General features: G+C 41.7%; 1 protein-coding gene across 1 annotated transcript in view; it reads right to left on the reverse strand.

The window, feature by feature from the left end:
* JOSD1 (Josephin domain containing 1) overlaps window positions 1-24,947 on the reverse strand; it is a 598,744-nt gene that overhangs the window by 517,908 nt on the left and 55,889 nt on the right. Inside the window, exon 2 of the mRNA XM_044068376.1 lies at window positions 8,113-8,831. Within this exon, the coding sequence (XP_043924311.1) occupies window positions 8,113-8,288 (176 nt within the window). The 5' untranslated portion in view covers window positions 8,289-8,831. The remainder of the gene's footprint in view (window positions 1-8,112; window positions 8,832-24,947) is intronic.

The raw sequence follows: 24,947 nt of genomic DNA on the forward strand, positions 1-24,947 counted from the left end.
ATATTGTCAATGTCTTTCTCCTCTTTTCTTACAACGTTCTTCAATCCTTCCATGCTCAATTTTGATTTTTTCCATTTCAGCTTTCCCCTGCCTCCTACCTTCTCTTTTGGAAAAAAATATGCCTTTTTCTGCAGACTGAAGGTTTTCTGTTAGAAAAAAGTAATCATTCCCTGTAATTTGTGTTGCATAACAAAGCAGTGTCATTGTTTTTAATATGTATTCTCTTGGTTTTACAGACATTTATCAGTTTCTTTTTCTTCCTTGTTATTTCTTCTTCCACTTCCCTCTATATGCTCTGAATCCCCAAATTGCTGAACACTTGTATCCAGAATTCCAAAGCTGTTAGTGGCATTATCTTGTTTCAGAAGGGATGAGTGATCTTTACAGACAACAGACATCCTTTCCTAAATGTGTTCTAGTTGCTCTTTGCCTAACATTATTTATCCCCATCTAGTCATTAATATATGTAACTGTTCTCCAAGCTGTACCAATTGCACAAGTGCAATCATCATCATCATCATCATCATGGGTTATCAAACTGTATTATTTTTATTTTATGTTTGAGGCTTTTTTTTGAACATGGTTAGTGTGCAAGTCTGGTAGGTAGCAAATTTCAAGTTTTGCCTACTGAGATGGCAAATAGAGTCCCCGGCCACATTTGTGCTCTTACTTGTTTGCACCAGTAGTCTGTCAGCAGAGCACAGTAACATCGGGTTGCTGTATGGTTTAATGATCTTATTTAGTGCTGGTGTTTTTCAGGTTGGTATAGAATTTTGTGGGTTATTGTAAGTTGGTTGTATCGGAGAAGACTTGGCCATTCAAGCCATCCTAGTTGAGTTAGGTTGATACAATGGTGGGTCCTAGAGGTTTGTACCTGTAGCGAATCTAGCAATATGACTAACTGCTAGCAAGTTTGGTAAGGGTGGCTTGACCCAAGTTAGTGAAGAGGGGGCAGACAGGAGAGTAGATAGTAAGTGGGAACGAGCGAAAGCAGTTCTTGCAAATGAAGTGAGGAAAGGTTTAATCCTGTAGAGGGAGCCCAATTTTTTGTTGACAGATTTGATGGTTTGTTTGACATGGGTATCATTTTAGGGTGCTGCCGACTGTGACCCCTAGGAGTTGTGTGGGTATCTGGGGATATAACCGTGTCATTGCTGGAACTTGAGGTAAAAAATGGTGAGGAGGATTTGCAAGTGGGGGAAAAGATGAGCAGCTTAGGTTTTGTTGGGGTTTAACAGTAGCTGACTGTTTGCAAACCATTTTTCTACATCATTGAAGGTATTCTGGGGTAGGGTCATAAGCTCAGTTAAAGAGGAGGCGGTACAGCTTAAAGTAGAGTCGTCCACATATTGTATGCAAGTGGCCTTGGGAGTGATGGTGGGTAGGTCGTTGATAAAGATGGGGAAGAGTAGTGGTCCTAGTATGGAGCCTTGAGGGACTCCTATAGTAATGGGTAGACGAGTGGATAGGGTATTCTGCCATAAAACTACTTGTCTATCAGACAGGTAAGACTGGAACCATTTAATTGAGCTACTGTTTAGTGACAGTTCCTTCAGGGTATGAAGCAGTTGGTGATTGACCATATCAAAGGCCTTAGGAGAGATCTAGGAAGACAGCTGAGGTAAGTTTGTTGTTACAGTTGATGTTGATAGAGTTAGAGAATAGGAGAGCTGCGGTGGTGTGGCCTAAAGCCATGCTGAGAGTTGGCCAGGGGTTTATTCTGAGTGAGATAGTGCATTAATTGGTTATGGATGCATTTTCCCATAATTTTGGCCAGTGGTGATAGTATGGCTATTGGTCTGTAGTTTGAGAGGTCTAAAGAATTCCCTCCCTTTATGAAGGGGAATAACGTGGGGAAACTTTCCAGAGAGAGGGGATAGTGGCTTCAGACAAGGTGCGATTTATTATAAATTGAAATAGGGTATGCAATGGCATCTCCCCCTTTCTGTAGATATTCTGGTGGGAGGAGATGAGCTGCTAGGGTAGTGGGCTTCAGTTTGTTAATTAGAGATCTGATGGTAAATGTGGATATAGGCTGGAAGTTAAAAGGGAGAGGGGTAGTGGTTGAGGAGGAATTCTGAAAGGAGCTGGTGGGGGGTAGTTTGCTTGCTAGTGACTGGATGGTTTTGGCAAAGAAATTGTTAATTATGTTTGCAGTTTCTTCTGGAGTTTTTAGGTTACAAGCTGATGGGGTGGGAGCGGTGGTTTGGCCGGGGTGGAGCAATTTTATTCCTGCCCAAGATTTTTGAAGTTTGTTCTGGTGTTTTTGCTGAAGGCGTTGACAGAAGTTTTTTTTGTCAGAAGTTTTTTTTGTCTAACAATGCGGTTTTCTTGGTATCATTCCTTAGTTGTCGGAATTTAATATGGTCGCGTGGGTCTTTGGAAGTGCGCCATTTGTCCCATGCTTTGTTTCTTGCTGTGACTTTGGTTACTTTAGATAGCCAGGGGGCAGTCTTAGAGCCGGTTCTGAGGGTGCAGATTACAGCGTGGGAATCTAGAATGGTGAGGAATTTACAATTAAAAATAGGCTACAGCATCATACAGTGGAAGTTTTTAGGATGGCCCAATTGCATGCTTTGAGTTCATTCTGAAAAGTCAGTGGAGTTAAAGTTATTATTTCTGACAGATTTAGAGAGAACCTGGCTGTGGTTATCTACTTTATGCATAATGATGTGAGTGAGTAGGTGGTCACTTATATCATCTTGGAGGGTACCCGTGTTATACAGGTCTGGGTGATTGTTGAAAAGAATCCAGTCCAGGATACTACCTTTGTAGCTGGATTTATTTATTCTGGTGGGTGAGGATACGAGTTGGGTATAGCCATGAAGGTTTACATGGGTGGTGGGAGATTCAGGGGAACAACTGTTCCAGTCAATATTAACGTCTCCCAACATCATAGTTTCATGGGGGTATGTGTTGGAAAAGTCATTGGAGGAAGTCTTCTAGGGAATTTGCATTGTTGCCTGGGGTGATATAAATGCAGGCGATGAATATAGATTTACTTTTGTTAAGCTGTAGTTTGCTAACAAGAACTTCTGCATTATTGAACAAGGGGGGGTTGTTGTGAGGCTAGTGTGACAGTGTGTTTTTAAACAGAACTGCTACTCCTCCAGCTTTCCTAGTGTTACGGTCTAGTCAGAGTATGTTGTACCCTGGTGGGATAACCTTATCGTCTTTAGTTCCTGGTTTCTGTAAGACAAAGCACATCAGGTGAATAGGCTAAGAGGGTGTGAAGATTATGGACCTTGTTGTTAATATTCCTGATGTTTAGGTGACAAGTCAGGAGAGAGTTAGGGGACTTTGTATTTGGCCAAATGTTGAAAGTGGTAGTGGGCTGGGAGCTTGTGGGAAGGGTGGGTCCAGGGATGGGGTGGAGGTCTTCGTCCCTCACCAGACTATGTTGTTCAATGATTATTAGTTTCAAGGCTTTACTAATTACTTTATGATGATATCTAGTTTTGGGGGAGATGGACCATGGTCTAGTTAGTTGGTGGCTGTGGAATGTGAAAAAGACAGATTTGTAGTAAGCTAGGAGTTGGTCTGATTTATTCAAGGTAGGAGCAGTATTGGTTTGGGATAAGTGGTGGTGAAAGCCAAGATGGGGCTGATTTTCATAGATGGTGTGGAGATATGGCCCAAGCAATATTACTAAGAGTAACACAATTGGTCTCATTTTGATAGTTAATGTAGCACTTGGCTAAGGAATGTGGGTCTAATTTTGATAGTTAATGTAGCACTTGGCTAAGGAATGTGGGTTGGGAGTCCAGAGGTTTAGTGGCAGGAAGGGGTGGTGTATGGAGGTGTGGGTTTTCAGTGAATGGTTGTAGAAGGTGGGGGGTTTTATTGGGCTTAAATTTAGCAGTAGTGGGGGCAGGTGGGATTTTGGGGCAGGGTAGGGCATGGAGCAAGCCAGAGCGGAGCGGGGCTAGTCCAGACCACAGGATTCCCAGGGTCTGAGAGTATGCAGGCTTGAAAGAATATGGTTTTACAATACTTTTCACTCAATTCCATTTCAAATTAGCTACATTTTTCTCAGTTCTGTTTCAAGCTAAGTTAACAGTTAGCCAAACAATTTTACTGACTTTTTTGTAAGCATGCTAGCAGTTATCCTTATTTTTTTTTTACATATATTCTACCAATTAGTTAATAACAGTGAAATGAAGTTGGCAGGGGGACCATGTTATTCAGGCTGTTTGAGCTGTGTTTTGCTTGTTTTACTTAATACAGCAGCCTAATTAGGGATTCAAATAATGTTAAACTAAATCTATCTATGGCCCTAGGCTAGCCGTAGACTCAGTTCAGCCAAGCAATTTGTTAGCTTTACAGTTCCACTTGATATAGACCTTGCAGTCCTTTATCTTGGCGAGGGACAGTGCAGGAATGGTTTTCTTTCAGTTTTCAGGTAGATAGTTTCTTTTAGCAGAGATTGAGCCGTTCGAGGTAAGGGCAGGTGGGATGGAAAGACCATCTTGATGTTCCCAAGATGCTAAATGATGGCCAAGTACACCGGTGCAGCATCAGCAAAAAAGAAAACTCACTACACATCTTGGACACGACTCTCCCAATGGAAAGCAATGTTGGTTTATCATGGTCAAAGGTTAGGGCACCAGATGTCCAGAGAACCAGCAAGAAGTTAAAAGAAAGTCTCTTACAACAGAAAAGCTGTAGGGTGTCAGGTTCTTGCTTCCTGGAGGTATTTTAGTTAAGATAACCAGCTTAAGTGGATGAAGTAGAATTTTTTTATTGCAGTTAATCCTGGGTGGTGGTGGGGTCATGCAGGAAAGAAACCCATGCAAACTGCCACTAGGGCCATCTAGCAGCTACTGCCTTACAGCCATGGTCCCATGATCCTCTCCTACAACATCAGGGCTGCTGTCATTTCCAATCAATGCTTCAGTCACCCATGCACAATACCAGAACCACTCAGAACCATTTACCTTACCCTGCCAGAGAAGCTCACTGCATCAGTTTGTTTGGATCCATATCCAGGTATGGAATGTGCCCTCCTTCTTGCATAATCAGAGTCCCTTTTTAATTTTTTTAGTTTTTCAGGAAAATGTAACATTACAAACATCAACTCCCGCAAAAGTTCTCGTAATTGGTCTTATGTTCAAACAAGTCATTTTAGATGCATGCATTTAAGTCCACATTAAACATCCATTTTTTTCCCCAAAAATGTTTTTATTCATTAACAGTACAACAATAAAAACAAAAACTATATACAATGCCCATAACAGCTAATTTAGCAATATACAGAGAACACTTTAATAAGTTCTCTAGCAGATTAGACAATTTTGTCCAAACAATTAAATGATGGGTTGTGTTAGCCTTTGCTTTTATAGTAGCAATCTCATTCTTACAAATGTATTTCACAAAATGAATAAACTCAAAGACAGGAGTAGATTGGGATTTCCAATTTTTAGTAATAAATTTTCCTTGCTAGAGAGGATAGACCACAGTAAATTGTTTTTTTTTTTTTTTTTTTTTTTAGAAATTACTTCAGGAACAGCAACACTGAAAAGGATAAGGGAGTCAGAAAATGTACAGTTGTCATTCCATACAGCTTTACAAAGATATTTAAAGTCTAACCAAAATGGTTAAATTATTTTGAAATGAACAGCTATATCTATCCAGTCAGTATTGGGGTGTCCACATCTCCAGCATTTCATTCCATCTTTCTTGTAATTTATTGTTAGATGTTTTTTCACTCCACATAGCCTATGTAAAAATGTCCATGTGTATACAAGCCAGAACAGGGAAGATGGGATTTCCTTCACAGACTGTAAACAAAGTTCTGAGAATGAGAACACTTGTCTATTAACTTCACTTGAATAATTGCAAAAAGAAACACCTGTTTTGCTATCATTTCTGAGAATTTTAAAAATAACATGCGTATGAAGTGTTCTTGGGTGAGCTATTAATAATTGGTGAGACAAAAATCCAAGATTTTTAAGTTGATCTTTATTGTATGCCTCTAATGAGGGTACGAGCTTAGTATGTATAAAATCCTCACAAGTTTGGATGTCCAGCCAGTTGCAATTTGGCAAACTATATCTGCTGATCAAATAGTCTGCAGAACTTATTTTATTAGCAGAGAGGAATTTATTCCAATAAAATAGGTCACCCTCTCAAATTCTAACATTTTCTGAGTATCAAAAGATATCAAACATTCATTTGTGTAAGCAATAGGAAAACATCCATTTTCTGACCATTGTATATTGACCATTGCACCCCCATTTTTGCGAATTATGTGATGTCTTATTAGGAAACTGAATACGTGTTTTAACAGTAGATACAACAGTAGTATTAAATATTACACAAGGTACCTAAGATGGCATATTTCTAGTATGGACAGATTCAGTAGGCATGTTAGATGAATTTTTGAGTTATATAAGAAAGACTGTAGAGTTTTTTAATTTTACATATTAAATTACAGTGATAAAAATATTTTATTTATATGTGGAATTTTGTACTGATACTATGAATAGGGAACTAGTTTCCAGGATATACAGAAAGCCCACATTCTCAAATTCATACCTAGATTATACCAGCTGGCACCCTTTGTACCAAAAAAGATCTGTAGGGAAAAGGCAATTAGTGAGGGCAGCCAGGGTAGTTACTAGGGATGGAAAATGTATAGAGGAGGTGGACTTCATCCTGGATTTATTCAAAAAGAGGGGATATCCTGACAATTTGTTAACAAATGTAAAAGATGAAGTGGTAAATAAAAGACAAGCTGGTACATTTCAGTCTATTTTGTGTAAGCAAATTCACAATGAGATGGAGTACGTAAAGAAAGGTAATCAGGAGAATAGAAGCCTCTCCTTCATACGGACATATAACAAATGGCAGTATGTAATATTTTAAATAAGAACTGGAATTTTGTTATCTATGGACAAAACGTTAACAAGTCAACTAGGAAGTAGACCTACAATTATTTTTAGGAGAGACCAGTCTTTAACAAATACCCTGGAAAGGAATGGTTAGAGTGATAATATGAATAAGTTAATAATAATAAAAAATGGGTAATTTTAAATGTGGTATGTGTAATCACTGTCCATATTTATTAAATTACAAATAAAAAATTTAGGGTAGCTAATATGAACATTTCTATCAATGGATGTTACAACCGTCAATCAAAAACAAACAATGTGGTCTACCTAGCTAAATGTTTAAAATGTCCTGCATTGTACATTAGGAAAACCTCTAGGCGTTTGAGAGGATATACAAACCTTTACTGGACATTAACAAAAATAAACAAACTAATTCTTTATAAAGACACATTAACATATGCAAAGATCATAGCTTTGGGTTTTTAGTTATTCAGCAGATTAGTTTTGATCTACAAGGTAGGGTTGTGCCGGAACAGCTAGAAGTGTGTGAACTTAATGTCAGCTGCATTTAAAATCCACTTTGCCCCCAGGATTAAATTAATACACTAGTATTAGTGTTTTAAGATTAAAAAGTTAAGGTTTTTAATGAATTGTTTTAACTTGTTTTATTACTGAAGTAATTGTAACAATTATTCAATAATTTATTAGTTAATTGCAAAGTTAATATGACTGTATACAAGGGAAGTGTTTTCTGTGATTTTGTTAGTTCTGAAGACGCCCCTATAACATGCTGGGGCAAAAGCTTAACTGTATGAAATAAAGTGAATGCCCAGTTATTTCTTTGGTTGGTTGCACTTGGTTAATAACCATTTACAAATACCCCAATTTCTTCACACAAACCATACAATTATGCCATAAAGCCTCATGAGTCTACAGGATAAGAAATCACTATCAATTTAGCATTTCTATAAAATGAAGCCAAAGAACAGCATATATGCAAGAGAAGACTAGTGTGCATTCTACAAGTTTGTAAGAAATAAAGTAAGCTGCAGAAACTTTCACAGATGTGAATGCGTTTTTTTCTACAGGGAAATTAACAAACTGAAAATACACAAGCTCTACAAGCCAGGTCAGTAAAAGCAAGATCTTCATCTCAGAGGTTTGATAGACCGCAGACTGTAAAATCTGGTCTCCCAGAGTAATGTGTACAGTGGGAATGTGTAGCTGGAAAAATTACTTTGACATCCACTACTATGGAAAAAATGTACAAGCAACTTACCTTTGAAAGATTTCCTGCAAGGCCTCCCTTGTGAATGCACCCCCATCCTGGAAGACATTATTTAGTGCATGAAGTGCACAAAGTTCTCTTCGCTGCTTCTCATGGTAAATCAGAGCTGAAGCCTGCAGTTCTGCATCCAATTTTGACTTGTCTCCTTTCCATGGCATACAGCTCATCTTGGAGACTACAGATTAAGAAATACTCGTCACTCTACTCAGTTTGTGCACTTTGGTTACAGGGAAAGAATTTCAGACTTTGTGCATAATATAACTGCAAGGGGAGAAGCAATTAGCAGTAAACTTGAAAGTCTCCAGTTTTCACTTTATACAAGACAGTGCTACAACAGAAAGGAGTCCTTTAAGTCCAAGTTCATCCCAAGTGTGCATAAAGTATTCATCATTCTACTCTTTGCGAGTGCTTAATAACCATCATTCCAGAAAACAGCTTTGTATGCTTAAGAATACCTTTAATAGGCATTTTCTCCAATGAAGTTTTACTAGTGCAAAAATGGTCATCTTTTTGAAAAAAATACTATACATTGCTTATCTGGAAGCACCTCTCTTTTTCTTCCATTCTGTCAGCTTAAAGCAAGAATACAGCTCAGTTTAACTCCTATAGCAAGAGTGATGCTCCAGAAATTAATATTATGTGGGCGGATTCTTCTTATGATGACCGAGGATTCAGGAAATGTAGTAGGATTCTTCCAAACAATATACTCCCTTGAAGAAAAAAAATGCAAACACACTATTAATTCTGAATTCTTCATTTTACAAATGTTTTAATCTTTATGTACACCACCAATCTATTCTTAAATCTGATTACAATAACTAACAAAACATACATGGTGGGGAGTCTCCTGCAAAGAAAAGCCCTTTCAAAACAGGGTTATTCTATCAAGTTGCACTGGCACTACAATGTTTTAAAAATGGAGACATAAGCACTATCAAGCATTAGCAGTTCCACTACATTGTCAAAGGAATGTATGCTAATTTGTGCAAGCTACATTACATAAAAATAAATCTTGAGAAGTGGTGGTTGGTTTTGCTAAAAATTTCACCAAAGTTATCCTTACAAGGAAGGATGGTCTTGTGTCAACTTTACTTACAACCTGAGGAACCTGTGTTCTGAGACAGCCTTTACAAGACTATCTGCAAATATACAGAGCCAAGTATATTTTTTGGCTTAATAGTGGTACTATATTAGTGGTTGCTCAGATCTCTGCTGAAACTGTCTTCCCCACCCCCCCTCCCTGTTTTTGGATTGTAGTTAAATTTGGTGGCTTTTGCAGTGCCCACCCCACTGTAGATTTGATCTAGGACACTCCCCCAGTCCCATCTCTTTACCGCATTCTACCCAATAAACCCTTTCTGCACTTGCTTTTAGTCCTTTTTAATTTAATTGCATTTTTCAAACTGTGTGTGGTCTAATATTGCTACATACTCGAGCGTGCTAGATTGCACTTGTTTTTTTTACTACTTTTGGTACTTTTCTGTAAAAAAAAAAAAAAAAAAAAAAAAAAAAAAAAAAATAAGCCCGTTTCTTACCTTTCCTGTAACTAGTGTTCCAGATACAGATTTGCTGTATCCAGGACTGTTTTAAGCTTCTGAGCCCCCAAGCCTTTCTGTGTTGGAGGGAAGCCTTCTAGCTTATCAGTGGGAGTGGTTTAGGTAACCAGTCTACCACATAAGGAGTGGTTCTGGCCCAGAATTTGTAGTTATTGGCCATTTGGGCAATCTTCCATCTCTCTCAACTTTCTGATTTGAAAGCCTGCATTTGCACTTGTTTCTGTCCTGTAACTCATATAGTGCAGATACAGATTCTTAGTTTTAGCTCTTAAATTTGCATTATTCATGCTCAGCACTTGTTCAGAACTTTGTAAGCACTAAATAAGCAACTAATATTACTATAGCACTCAATCTTCCTCATTACCTAGAGGAAAACAGTTTTTGTACTTACTTTTCTCACTGGTGTTGAGAAAAACAGCTCTTGTACTCAATATCCTCACTTATCTAGAGGAAAATAGTTTTTATTCAGCCATGTCCAAGGGTCACCTCCCAGTGTTCTCCCCTATCTGATGAATCTGGGCATCTTGAGGCCAGCTTTACTCCATTGCATATCGCCTACTCGGAGGTGATCTCTGCCTAACATACAAAGCTATGTCAAACCCAGAGCTGTTGGACATGCTCCACTTAAAGAAATCCCAATCCCTCCGAGCTACGCGCTCTAGGGACCTAAACCTTGTCACCACATTAAACAGAACATGCCGGAGGGATAGATTCCTGTCCCAGAGGCTTCCCATACTCTGGAATAAACTACCTATCTATATCAAACAAAGCTCCTCATTAGCACTCAAGAAAAATCTTGATGACTGGATGGGAAATAGGAAATTCACCCCTGGGATCACCTCTGTGGTTCTGCTCGACAGTGGCACAGGAAAATAATTTTCTTGGGTGGCAAAAGCCAGGGTACCTTTTTTGCTGGGCTTCGGTGGCAAAAGCCAGGGTACCTTTTTGGCTGGGCTTGTATAGGCCCCAGGGCTGATAGCCTAGTACCTACCTATGAACCTACCCATGAGCACTCCCTTTCTGTGGCTTCTGAACCAGCTAAATTAAGCAGAATAAATGCCTTTGTATGTTCATATTTATCAGAAAATGCAGCCTGTATGAAAATGTCGTACTCTTGCTTGAACACTCTCCAGTTCTCTGGAATAGTATTGTCCAACACAAGTGGACCAGGTTTTTGAAATCTGTCTGGCATGCCAACAAATTATGCCCAAACACACTGGAAAAATATGGCCCTTGTAATTTTGTACAAACAAGCTGCTGTATGTGCCTGTAGTAACATTCAAATGCACAGTAAACTCTGCGAAATACTGTACTTTGCGAAATATGCTTTGAAATGGCTGTGTTTTAAGTAACTGTACTGTAATACTGCACAAACATACGAATACTTCATACACTTCAGACAACTCTAATAGCTTTGATTAATGCAAAAAATTAGTGCTCAGCGGAAAACAATGCAGTAATTTCCCTTATTTTAATTTTATGTGATTTGAATTTTATTTCAAACAGCTTCTGTAGTTATTGTGAACGTCTGTTTAATATATCATATCGGATATTTCTGTTAGAAATTTGTTTAGAGCGTTCTGAATGCCTTGTTTCATATTTTGTGAATAAGAAATAGTTTTAGAGCAAGTTTTAATACCTGAACTTCGTTTCTGACCTATTTTGCAAGCTACACGTGTAGTAGGGATGTCTATATTCCTCCAGTCTTAACGGAGTGCCTCTCTATCTCGAAGCTGAGGAATCTGGATCCCATTCTGGCACCATGTCACTCGTCCCTCTCTAGTGTAGATGACAAACAGGCGGGGTGGTTCGTTTTTATATGCTTTTATTACATAGAAACATATCGGGATAGATAACAGCATTACAAAATATAAACTAACTGATTAACAGACTATACAGACATATATGCTTACATTTTAACAGCTAACTACAAAATGGCAGTCAGGCTCGCACATGCACAGCATTTATACACTTGTTCAAGCCCCTAGAAAGCTGTTTAAAGCTGTACAGACATGTTGATCTACACACCAGATACCCTTAATGGGGCTCAAATAACTCTGCTATCCTAACAATGCCGATCTCACACTTGAGTCTTGCACACCTTCTCATAGGTAGGTAACTAGGCCATCGGCCCAAGGGCCTACGTAAGCCTAGCCAACAAGGTTCCCTGGCTTACTCCACCCAAGAAAGTTATTTTCTTGTGCCACAGTCGAGCAGAGATGCAGAAATGATCCCCAGGGTGTATTTCCTATTTCCCACCCACTCATCAAGATTTTTCTTGAAGAGTGCTAATGAAGAACTTTGCTTGACATAGATGGGTAGCCTAATCCAGAGTACGGGAAGTCTCTGGGATAGGAATCTATCCCTCCAGCATGTCCTGTTTATTGTGGTGACAAGGTTTAGGTCCCTAGAGCGTGTAGCTCGGAGGGATTGGGATTTCTTTAGGTGTAGCATGTCCAACAGCTCTGGGTTTGACACAGCTTTATATGTTAGGCAGAGATCACCTCGGAGTAGGCGATATGCTACAGAGTAAAGCTGGAGTTTTTTGAGATGTCATTGTAGGGCATTTGTTTGCGAGTCCAGTAATCCTCTTTGTGAGGTACTTCTGTGGCCTTTCCAGCTGCTGCAGATGTCTTGTGAGGTACATTCCAAAAGGGGTGTTGTACTCTATAATGGGTCTAATGAGTGTCAAGTAGAGGGGAACGATGACCTCTTCTTTTTCCTGGATGAGAACCCTTTTATGATTAGGTGTGCCACGTAGAAGGACTTCCTGACTACTGTGGCGATGTGACTAAAAGGAGAGACTACTGTCCACCTGGGTCCCAAGGTCTCATCCCACATTCGGTGTTAAGTAGATTGCTGCCTATGTGGTAGTTCATGGGTACAGAGTTTTTACCAAAGGGGATGACACTGCACTTTTTGGCCATTGAGCTTAAGGCAATGGCTCTGACACCAGGCATCTGTCTCAGACAGGCCCTTCTGTAGGATGTTCACATCATTTGGGGACTTGACTATGGCTCCGTGTTTGCAGTCCTCTGCGAACTTAGTTAGCCTGTACTTCAGAGAAGTAGATACCAAACAGGAGCGGTCCCAGACGGAACCCTGTGGTACTCCACTTGTCACTGGTTTGAGATCAGATTTGGAGTCTACAACTTTTACAGTGTGGGTTCTGTCAGTGAGCCAGTTGGCAACCCATCTTGTGACGTAGGGATTTATGCCTAGTTTATTGAGTTTAGCTATAATTCCAGAATGGGGGACGGTGTCGAAAGCCTTGGCGAGGTAAAGATAGGCTGTGTGAACCACCTTACCCTCATCTACGGCTTTGGTGACTGCCTCAAAGTCGTCGATCTAGGTTCAGGAGGCATAATCTGCCTTTCACAAACCCGAACTGGATGGGATCCAGAGTTTGGAGGTTATCAATGTCCTTGTTTGGGTTCCATGATGATGCGTTCCATGGCCTTGCAGACCAGGCTCGTCAGGCTAATAGGTCTATAGTTCCCGGGATCAGTGGTGGCTCCCCCTTTGTGGAGTGGGATAACTGTTGCTGTGCGCCATTCAGTGGGCACAAAGCCTGATGCGAGGATATTATTGAACATGGTGCTTAAAGTGAGGAGCCAGTTCATTCTGAAGTTCGTGTAAAACATATCTTGGTATGTTGTCCGGTCCCATGGATGCTGTGTTTTTGGCTTCAGGGAGTGCAGCTTTCACCTGCATAGTTGTGATTACAGAGGATTGCAGGGGGTAAAGTTAGCACTGAACCCATCTGCCAGGATGTTGGCAATATCAGTTGGTTCTGTAATTTTCGTGCCTTTGTGCTGTAACTCAGAGCAGATCTGGGTGTTGCCATTGCGATTCTTGACATAGCTGTATAATGCTTTGTAGTTGTCCTTGGAATTGGTGGTGATTTTATTTTCGTAGCTAGCTTTGGAGGATCTTATAACGGATCTCAGCTTCTTACCGAGGCTGACCAGGGAGCTCCTCCACTCATGGGATTTTACTCTCTTTTGCAACAGTTTCTTCCTTCTGTTGTACAGTTTGTTTATGGCAGGGGACCACCAGACTGGCTTCCTTTTTTTGGAGGATAGAGTCTTGGTTCTGTTTGGGATAGCACGATCCATGCACTCATGTAAGTGCTTAAGAGTACATTTGTGTAGGATTCAGCAGTTGTGACTGTATTGTCCACCTGCATGGGTGTCATGAAGCCTAGTTGTCAGGCCAGCCTGGAAAGGTCCAGTAGCTAGTCTTGGTGTAGTCATTCTTCTAGAGGATCAACCTGTTGCCTATCCATCCAGATCTCTAACCCTAACTGAAATGCAGTATGCTCAGATAGAGAAACCGCTCTTGGCAATTGTGTTTGTATGTTCGAAGTTCCATGATTATTTATGGGAAACCTATCCATATCAAATCACCACCAAACTCGAGTCACTATTTTGAGAACGCATACACATACAGCTCCAACCAGATTGCAACGTATGATGTTGAGATTGCAGAAATACAATTTCAATTTCGTCTACACAAAAAGCAAACTTCTTTACCTTGCTGATATATTATCCAGATCACCAGAAATACCACTGAACAGCATGAGAAGCTTTATTCTGAAGTCATGGAAGTCAGAAATATTTCTTCCACACATCTCAATGAGCTTAGAAATTATACAGCCTCAGATACTGTTTTACAGAAACTCAACCACTTAAATCAAGGATGTCTGTCAAAGCAATCTAGTTTAGCTCAAGAAGTGCAACCTTATTTTCCTTACAGAGATGAGATTTTGTCTGACAATGGTATTGTCATGAAAAGATAGTTCCAAAAGACTATATTACAATCTTGCATCATGGCCACTCAGGAACTGATTCTACTAAAAAGGAGGGTGAACTGATCAATATTTTGGCTTTCTATATCAAAGGACATTGAGAGAGTACTTTCATCTTGTTCTGCACACAATAGTACAAAGCCACATCAACAAAAGGAGCCACTTCAGCTAGCCCAAATTCCTGAACTACCTTGGTCGACAGTAGCCACTGACATCTGAGTGGAATGGTCAACATTACTTCATGTTAGTAGACTACTCTAATTGGTACGAGACTGACCTACTTCCTACTCTAGCGTCCAGTACTCATTACCAAGATGAAGCATCATTTTGCAGTCCATGGTAGTTACACAAAGTTATTTCTGACAATGGCACACAGGTTACTAGCCAGCAATTCAAAGGATTTGCTGAAGAGTGAGACGTTATCCATGTTACAAGTAGCCCTGAGTTCAATCAAATGGTTTGGCAGAACGTCCAGTTCAAAGTGTAAAACAGTTGCTTGAGAAGTCAAAACAAGACAATAGTGATGTTTTCCTGAATCTCTTGAATCTCAGAAATATTCCTCGAGATAAACACCTGGGTTCACCTGCCCAAAGACTTCTGTCAAGACAAACCAGAGCCACATTCCCAGTCAGCAGTAGTTTACTGGTTCCAAGTGCTAAGAATAATACATCAGTGAAAGCCCATCTGTTAAAGAAACGCCTATCCCAGAAGTCTTATTACAAGTCCAGCAAACTGATCAATCCATTACATGAAGGACAGACCGTGAGAATGCAAACATGCAAAGGTTACGATTGGATTGGAAGCATGAAAATTATTTGTCTACAGCCAAGATCGTACATCATGGAATCACAAGCAGTAGAGTTTAGGTGGAATAGAAAACATCTGATGCCAGTGTCAGAGACTGTACCACAGCACCTAGCCTGAGAGAAAGACCATCTAAGAATTAGTTTTTCCAGTTCCAAAAAGAGGTTCACGTAAATAACCCTGTTCCTGAGATGGATCCCAAAATTCCTGATACGAGTTATTTACTGAAGACTGTCCCTGTTGCTAAAGCCAGTTGTTATTACTAGATGAGGTCATATTTCCAGACAATGTTACAGACGCACAGCAACTTGGACATGAACATGGCGTTTGTTTCTAGTGTCTACATCATTGCAAGTTTTGTTCCAATGTCATTTCATTGAGGGCAATCTATTTAAAATGGAGGATGTAGACCAATGTGTGTACAGCTTTAAGAAGCTTTCTAAGGGGTTGCACAAGTGTATAATTACTGAGTGCTTGCAAGCCTGACTGCCATATTGAAGTTAGCTGTTGAGATGCAAGCATATATGCCTGTATAGTCTGTTAATCAGTTTGTTTATATTTTGCAATGCTGTTATCCATCATGATGTGTTTCTATGTAAAAGTATATAAATGTACTAACCCGCCCGTTTGTCATCTGTACAAGAGAGGGAAGAGCAACACTAGGGATTTAAGATTTAGTTGAAAGAAACAGCATACTACAATGCACATGCATGCATACACACACAGATTATGAGTGGGTAGGCAATCGCATGCACTAGACACATGGATGCCTAAAAATTTATCCAGGTCAAAACACACAATACAAAGTTGCCATCACAGACATGCTCATAATTCCTTCTACTGAATGGAGATTTTTTTTCTCCTTGTACTACGAGTTAGTATAAATGAGAGAGAAGTGTTCCGCTGGCATTCATAGCTGGTAAACCACTGTCAGACAGACAGTAATACAAGTAAAGTAAAATATTTAAGAAAACGGGAGGCACAGCAAGCAGAAACAAAGAAGTTTTGGGAGTTCTGTTGCTGAGGTTTGCTGGCCAGCACATTCATTTGTACAAGACCTGATCTCAACATCTCTAAAACAGGGTGCTTAAGCTCAGATCACACACCACGATATCAGTTAAACTAATTGTCAGAGTGTAAATACACACACATTAAGATCACGGATCGGGACTGCATCCAGGTCTTTAACACCTAACTTGGTTATCAAGAAATTCACCTCCGGGAAGAATCCAAACATGTAAAAGAAAAAGAATGCTAGACAAAAGCATATTTCAGTTAACATGCTGTAGGTCTTGGGTTGCTGAGGTGGGAGACAGGAGTGCAACAATGAACATATCCAAATATGTACAGCTGATGTGTTTTCTTTTGCACAGGTGAATGTTTGGATTAAGAGCTATGGCTTAATCCAATACATTTTAAGTGAAAACAAGCAAATAAGACAACAATGAATACAATGAACAAAGGTTTTCTCAACACAAAGCATGTTCCAGCTTGTCTTTAGAAATCTGCAGCCAAGGGCTACATTTTTTTTGGTTACATTTCCTTGGAGACAAGCTGAATAAAAAAGTCAAAGCACTGGTTTCTTCAAGGCTACGATAATGTTTACTGAAAGCATGCAATTGTTTTTCACATCTGGGAGGGGAATAAAGATAAAAGAATAATACACACACACCAATTAATTAAGTAGGCAGCAACACAAATCTTAGCATGGATAAATAGAAGTTATGTTCTTACCATAACGTTCCATGTTAGTTGTCTTCTTCTCGCCTTCTTCTTGCTGGATGGGTTCGGAGCCGACCTCGGCTCCGACTCGGCCACTCTAAAAGCTCGAGAGTTGGTTCCACCGGCTCGAGGCTCCCCTTATATCCCACAATGCTAGGCGAGAGTTACCTCAGATCTCGTTTGTAAGCTAACCCAGCTTATATCAATAACAGTATAACTGTAAAACAGAATCCACCTCTAACAGCAGGAAGAAACGGGGTGACCTATATCCTGAAACAAGAAATATGCATAATAGCATATGACTAAGAAAGAGGTGGTAGAAAGAGAGGTCACGATCACAACTCCTCTAGGTCTGTCCAGGCCAGGGGAAGGAGGGTGGGGCCAAGAAGAAGGCGAGAAGAAGACAACTAACATGGAACGTTATGGTAAGAACATAACTTCTATATGTTAAGTTGTCTATCTCGCCTTCATTCTTGCTGGATGGGACCGTCCCTAGCACCTTGTCCCGGTGGCCTAACGGAACAGACTCCTGAGAACAGTGGAACCAAAATTAGCTCTATGCCTAGAAGCTAAATCCAACTTATAATGGGAAATAAAAGTGTGAGGAGTAGCCCAAGTAGCCGCTGCACAAATGGTGTCAATAGGCAGTCTGTCTTGGAAGGCTAGAGAAGTAGCCAAAGCTCTGGTGGAATGGGCTTTAGGTTTATTAGGCAGTTTTTGGTGTCTAATCTCATAAACAAGGGTAATCAGAGATGTTAGCCATCTGGATAATGATACCTTTGAAACTGGAAGTCCCTTTCTGCTTTCCGCATAGGAGACAAACAGCTGATCAGATTTTCTGAATTGTTTCGTCCTGTCCAAGTAGTACCTTAATTGACGATGAACATCCAGGCAGTGTAATTTTTGTTCAGACCTATTTGAATACTCTGGGAAAAAGACAGGGAGGTCAATGCTTTGGTTTAGATTTGATGTTGAAACCACCTTAGGCAAAAAGGACGGGTTAGTTCATAAGGAAACTCTGTCCTTATGGAACAAAAGATAAGGAGAACGACAACTGAGTGCTTGAAGTTCTGAAATTCTTCTAGCTGATGTGATAGCCACCAGAAAGAGAGTTTTCCATGATAATAATTTCAAGGAACATGAAGCTGCAGGTTCGAAAGGGGAAAGAATCAAGGAAGCAAGAACTAAATTTAGGTCCCAAGGAGAAGGAGGATTTCTTATAGGAGGTCTGAGAAGAAAAACTCCTTTCAAAAAGGCTTTGCAAAGTTTGTGGGACATTAGGGCAGATTCAGAAATGCCCACATGAAAATTAGAAATAGCTGCCAACTGAACCTTAAGAGTAGATGGAGATGAACCTGCATGGAAGAGTTCAGCAAGAAAATCAAGGACTAGTTGGATGGAAGTGGTGAAAGGATCTATGTCCTTTCCTTGTGCCCAATATGAGAAGCGTTTCCACTTACTCAAATAAATCTTTCGAGTGGAAGATTTATGGGAAGCTATCAATATATCTCTAACCGAGTGAGATAAATGAGGAAGCCTGGCTACGGTTGGCACTGGAGGAACCAAGCAGTGAGGTTCAGAGAGGGAGGGAGCGATGAAACTGACCCGATTGGTGGATCAAAAGATCTGGAACTAGGTCCAGACTCCACGGTCGCTCAAGAGATAACGATGTAGAAAGGGGAACCACACTTGTCGAGGCCAGTAAGGAGCAATGAGGATCAATGAGGCCTTCTGAGCGATAGCTTTCTGTATTACTTGAGAGATCAGAGGGAAAGGAGGAAATGCATACAGAAGTCCCAGGCCAAACTTGGACTAGAGCGTCCCTGCTGGGTTGGCCTGGTAAAGGGAATAGAGTGAAGTATTCTCTGCACTTGCTGTTTTGGGGAGTAGCAAAAGACCGCAGCAAGGCTGACCCCACTTGAGAAATATCTCTCTCACTACAGAGTCTTTCAGAGACCACTCGTGAGGCATGAGTATAGCTCTGCTCAACTTGTCCGCAATGTGATTGGACTTCCGGGATGTGCGTTGCTATCAGAAAACGCTGAGAAGAAATCGCCCATTGCCACAGTCTGAGTGCTTCTCGACACAGGGGTATGATCTGGTTCCGCCTTGTTTGTTGATGTACCACACTACAGACATGTTGTCTGTCTGGATTGCAATCGTTCCTAAGGGAAGAGAGTCTTGAAGGGCTTGCAACGCTAAAAGCACTGCTCTCATCTCCAGAACATTTATGTGCAAGTGGCATTCGCTTGGTTGCCATGTGCCCTGGACTGTCCTGCCCTGATAATGCCCCCACCCGATCAGGGAGGCATCCGTTGTCAGAGTAGCAACCGGAGGAGGTGGAACAAATGGTCTTCCCGACAGGAGCTGGGGGGAAGACATCCACCACATGAGATGCTTTTGCACGCTGCGTGATCATAATGGTGTGAGACATTGGAAGTTCCTGGTATGACCATTGAGAAAAAAGCATCCACTGAAGGATCCGCATGTGGTATCTGGCCAATGGGAGGAGAGGTATGGCGCTGCCATGATTCCCAACACCTTTAGAACTAACCTGGCTTTGGCTCTGTTGTTGTTGAGAAGAAGTGACACCAATTTGTGAATGTCTGATATCCTTTGGTTCGTTAGCGTTGCAGACATGTTTATAGTATCTAAATTTGCGCCTATGTAGGTAATAGTACGACAAGGCGACAAAACAGACTTTTCGCAATTTATTGAAATACCCAGTTTTTGACAAACGCGAAAAGTATAATCTCTGGCCATCAAAAGGAGATGCTTGGTGGGAGCTGTGAGAAGCCAGTCGTCCAAATATGGAAACACCTGGAATCCTTGTCGTCTCAGGTGAGAAGCTACCACTGCCATGCATTTGGTAAACACCGGGGCAGTGGTGAGACCAAAGGGCAGGGCCCTGAACTGAAAATGACTGGTTCCCAGCCTGAAGCGGAGGAATCTTCTGGAGCGTCTGTTCATTTTATGTGATAGTACGCATCCCGAAGGTCTATAGAGCACATCCAGTTTCCTTTGCCCAAAAGGGGAAGAATGGATTGCAGCGTGACCATCCGAAATCTTGTTTTCTTGACTGATTTGTTCAAGACACTGAGATCCAAAATCGGTCTCCAGTCCCCTGTTTTCTTTGGAACTAAAAAGAACCTTGAGTAGATTCCGGATCCTTGTTGGTCTGCTGGCACTAACTGAATTGCTCTTTTTGCAAGCAGTTTTGAAATTTCCAAAGCTGCTATATCCCTTTGAGCGGGTGGAACATCTGGAAGGGATTTTTTTGACTGATTTGGAAAACGAAGAAAGGGGATATTATAGCCTTCGGAAATGATGGACTGTACCCATTTGTCTTGAGTCAGGGATAGCCAGGCTTCTGGGTACAGTGACAATCTTCCCCCGACTGCCTCCGAAGATGGGCAGTCGGGCAACACCTCAGGGATGCTGAAAGGGCTGGTCAGGAAAGGCTTCCCGATTGCCCTGGTTCTGCGGACCCCCCCTGCCCCTAGGGCGACGTCTACCATTGTTATTCCCACCTCTGCCTTTGGTAGGAAAACGACTCTGTGCGTCAGGCGAAGTCCCTTGAGATGGTTTACGGAACCACATCTTCCCACCCTTCTGGCCTTTGGGGTAAGGCCTAGAAGGAGTCGAAAAACGGACTCCGACGGCAGAAAGGGTCTTGCCATCAGTCTCGCACCTAGTCAGGGTTTCTTTCACTTGAGGACCAAAGAGAGATGATCCATCAAAAGGGGAGTTCGTGAAAGACGTCTTGAAAGGTTCCGCAAAGTTGCATAGCCGCATCCAGGCGTGCCTACGTAAGGCTACCCTTGTCCCTGCGGCTCTGCTCGCTCCATCGGCCGCATAAGAGAGGAGGCGCATGGAGGAGTTGGAAATGGAATTAAGGATAGCCAGCTGCGTGTTCATTTTCTCTTGGAAACCCGCAGCTGTAGGGTCCTTCAACATTTCACTCGCTTCCTTGACCAAGTCCCTTTGAAGACGAAAGTGAAATGGCACAGGTAATTCAGCGAACGCATGGTAAATGTCGCTGAGGAGAACATCCGCTTCCCGTACCTATCCATGGACCTAGATTCCTTGTTAGGTGGATGGACAGACACTGAAGGATCAGCCAGTTCCTTCTTTGTGGCGGCAGCTACCACCATAGCATCCACAGAAACTCCTTTTGATAAAAATTGCTTGTCTGATGGAGCTGTGATGAATTTGGAGGGTCTCCTGGGAGTGGGGTCCACTGAATCAGGAGCCGTCCATGCCTTCTTAGCAACCACCTGCATGAGGGGGTCAAGGGGGACACCCAGGAGGTGGAAGGACGAGAGCCAAACGCCTCAAGATACACAGATTCGTCCTCCGAAGGGTTGAGGGCTGGCCAATTTCCCCTCTGTTTAAGGATCTCCAGAATGTCTGCAAATGAGACATCTTCAGAAGGGGAACGGGGAACCCTCAGAATCATCCAGATCTGTGTCCGACGTGATAGACTCAGGTGAGTCAATGTGCTTCCTCTTGCACTTCCTCTTCCGAGGGCTCTTCTGCCAAATCAGGAGAGGCCTCGGAAGAGGATGAAATCCCAAAAGGGGCTCCTGAGGAGCTGGCTCTCTGCGGTCCGGGATGAGGGAGTGAGTCGACTTACCCTGAGGCAGCATAGAGGGAGGGGCTGACGGAGCCGACTGTGGAGTAGAGCCAGGCTCTAACACACTCCCCATGACCTCGAAAGCACCCTGTCAGGCAGAGCCAGAGGTCCCCGCCCGAGGAGCTAAGGACCCCCTCGGCACCGACAGAGATGGCTCGAGGCCGATGTCGGAGCCGCACTCACCAGCGCAAGCACCGAGAGGAGAGGGGGTCGGACAAGGGTCCGATGCCACTCACCCCTCGAGCCGACGAGGGAAGTCCGGCGCCGCGATTCCTCCACGGAAGAAAACGGGGCCCCCGACCGAGCCGAACACAATTGTCTCGGCCCGGCGACCACAGTCTCGGTTCCGACACGACCGCTCGAACTCAAAAGAGTCGAAGGAGGAAAGAGTTGATGGACCGGGCAGGCACCGACTGATGAGTCGGGCTCTGAAGCATCTGGGCTAGTGCCTCGGACTTAAGTAGTCGACTCACCACCCTCTGAAGGTCATGATCGGAAAGCCTCGATGACCTAGAGGAATGAGACCTTTGGCTCCGTTCAGACAGCAGGGGAGATCCTGGAGCCGAATGAACGGAGCCAAGAGAAGGTGACCTAGACCTCTTTCTGGTTGTCGGCTCCGAAGATCTTGTCGGAGCCGACACGGGTACTCGATAACCTCGGCTCCGGCCGAGCGAGGAAGCCACAGAAACTGTGGACTGAGTCTTATCGGCTCCAGCCGGAGCCGATAAAGGCAAAGGTTGAACAACCTGAGGTCTCGGCTCAGAAGCCGGAGCCGAAGACCTCGATGCCTTAGAGGGCTTCCCTGTTGAAACTGACAGGAAATCCTCTGGTTTTAACAAGCCTCTCAAAATTAACTTGTTCTTTCTCTCCTGCAGGACCCTGGGGCTGAAGCCATGGCACACAGCACAGGAGTCCTGCAGGTGCAAAGGCCCCAGACAATAGACACAAGAAGTGTGAGCGTCTGTCAGAGACATTTTCTGACAGCACGCATCACACTTCTTGAATCCAGAGACCTTTGCTTCCTTTGACATTATCCTAACTGACAGGTATACACTAGCACACACCAAACACACAGTTATATCCTGTCAGAAAAATTATTACTAAAAATAATTAACAATTTTAGTAAAAATACTAGAAATTAAGCACAAAAAAAGTTAAAGTAACTACACAAACACACCCTAGGGAGGGAAGGCCAAAGGCCCAAGGGAAGAACCAACGGTTCTTTTAATAAGAAAACGGGGAAAAATAGGGTCGGGGATAAAGAACTATATCCTACACTAATTTGAGAAGAATTAAAGTTAAAAAGGGGAAAAAGAATAACTTTTTAGTATAAAAAGCTAACACTCACCAGGAACCGGTAGAAGCAACCAACCTCGAAGCTGTAGCGGCAAACGAGATCTGAGGTAACTCTCGCCTAGCATTGTGGGATATAAGGGGAGCCTCGAGCCGGTGGAACCAACTCTCGAGCTTTTAGAGTGGCCGAGTCGGAGCCGAGGTCGGCTCCGAACCCATCCAGCAAGAATGAAGGCGAGATAGACAACTTAACATCCTCAGTTTTAGGTTACCCAATACCTAGGTTTGCAGCGATACAATTGTTCCCATTAGGAGGGTTAAACTAGGATGTACAGTTCTGTGTGTTTGTATTAAGTTAACAGATTATATGGAAAGGGGGGGTTCTAGTGATTTTTTTTTGTTTAGGGGTTTTCATTAAAACAAAAAGTCTTGTAAAATGTGACAGATTCCAGTACTGCTAAGAAAAGAAAAGGTGTATAAAAGATCAACCTGCCAGACATTAGTGGGAGCATGTTATCACAAAAGCCAGAAATAGAAGTTTAAAAAAGCTCGTACATATAATAGGCGAGAATAATGGCAACACCTTCCATATTAACTTGGAATGTGAAAGGCCTCACATGTAGACAAAAACAAAAGAATATAAAGAAATGTAGAGTGCAAACAGCAATGATACAAGAGACAAGTTTGGAAAGACGAACATATGAAGTTGATAAAGAATTTCAGGGTGGATATTCAGCAGAATATCAGGGACAAAAGAAAAGAGGAGCAATTATATTAATTGCTAAAGGAACACAGATTGTGATAGAAGATGAAATAAAATAATGGCAGATTTGGGGTAGCAAGGGAGGAGGGTTATGCTAGCATGAACTTAATCTCCATACTAGCAATTTTTGGTGGAATAAACTACTTTTGGGGAAAATGTGCCATCTACCGCAAGAAACATTGCTTAAAGGTGGGGACTAAATTTGATTTGGATTGAAAATGCATCTGGGGTGCCTAGAAGGCAAACAGGGTAGATTTCTTAAGAAATTTATTAAAATGTTTGGTATGAAAGACATGAATTCAGTACTAGGAACCCTGAGAGAATTTACATATTATTCCCCAAGGTATAATAACTGGGCTAGCCTACACACATTAAATTTCGCAGGAACATGTACATTTAATTGAGATCTTAATTTAACACCTATCCAATAACTACTTCTGACCATGCGGCAGAAATTACCAAGATAAAAAATGCACAATAATTAAAGTAAAGAAGACACTGGTGTTTCCCCACCTACCTGTTACAAAGGGAGGAATTTAAGAAATAGGTAGTGGAAATTATTAAGGAGTTATTATGGAAGCCAGAAAATACTCCAAAAGTGATAGTGAGTGGGATAAAATGAAAGCGGAGTTTATTAACAAGGTAGAAATTAAAGAAACATAGTTAAGTAATGAGAATTATTTGGAGGAGTGGACAAAAGGCTGAAAATATTGCAAAACAAGGGAAACCTCACATACGAGGAGACAACTGTAGAGTGCTATGGAGAAAATAAGGGAAAATCTGAATAATATGCAGGAGTTTAGGTTTGCCATTAAGTAACTATTTTTTGATAACTCCAGAGGATAAAAACTAAGGTCAAGAAGTTAATACAGACATCCACAGGAACACAAACTTGGTTAGGTCTGGACAAACACAATCACAGCATGGAGTTTTTTTTTTTACTCTTTGTCCTACCAATTACTGGAAAAAAAAGTGTACGAAAGTATTTTACAGCTTTGAAAGCTGTAAAAACAAAGCTTCTACACAGACTATAAGCAGAATGAAATATTACCTGGAGGGATTAAAGATATGAAAGATGTTAACCAAGGCTTTCCTTATTATTTAACATTTGTTAACCAGGAATGTCCAACTGAGCATGAGCCCTCTTTCAGTGGAGGCTCAGGGAGAAAAGCTCCGCAACAGTGATATTTTAAAAGAAAAATGTGGCTGAGTGAAGTTCCCAATACCTTTTTAAGATGTTCT

This window comes from Protopterus annectens, chromosome 1.part0 (assembly GCF_019279795.1).
Source record: "Protopterus annectens isolate FY-2018-M chromosome 1.part0, PAN1.0, whole genome shotgun sequence".
Classification (NCBI taxonomy): domain Eukaryota; kingdom Metazoa; phylum Chordata; order Ceratodontiformes; family Protopteridae; genus Protopterus; species Protopterus annectens.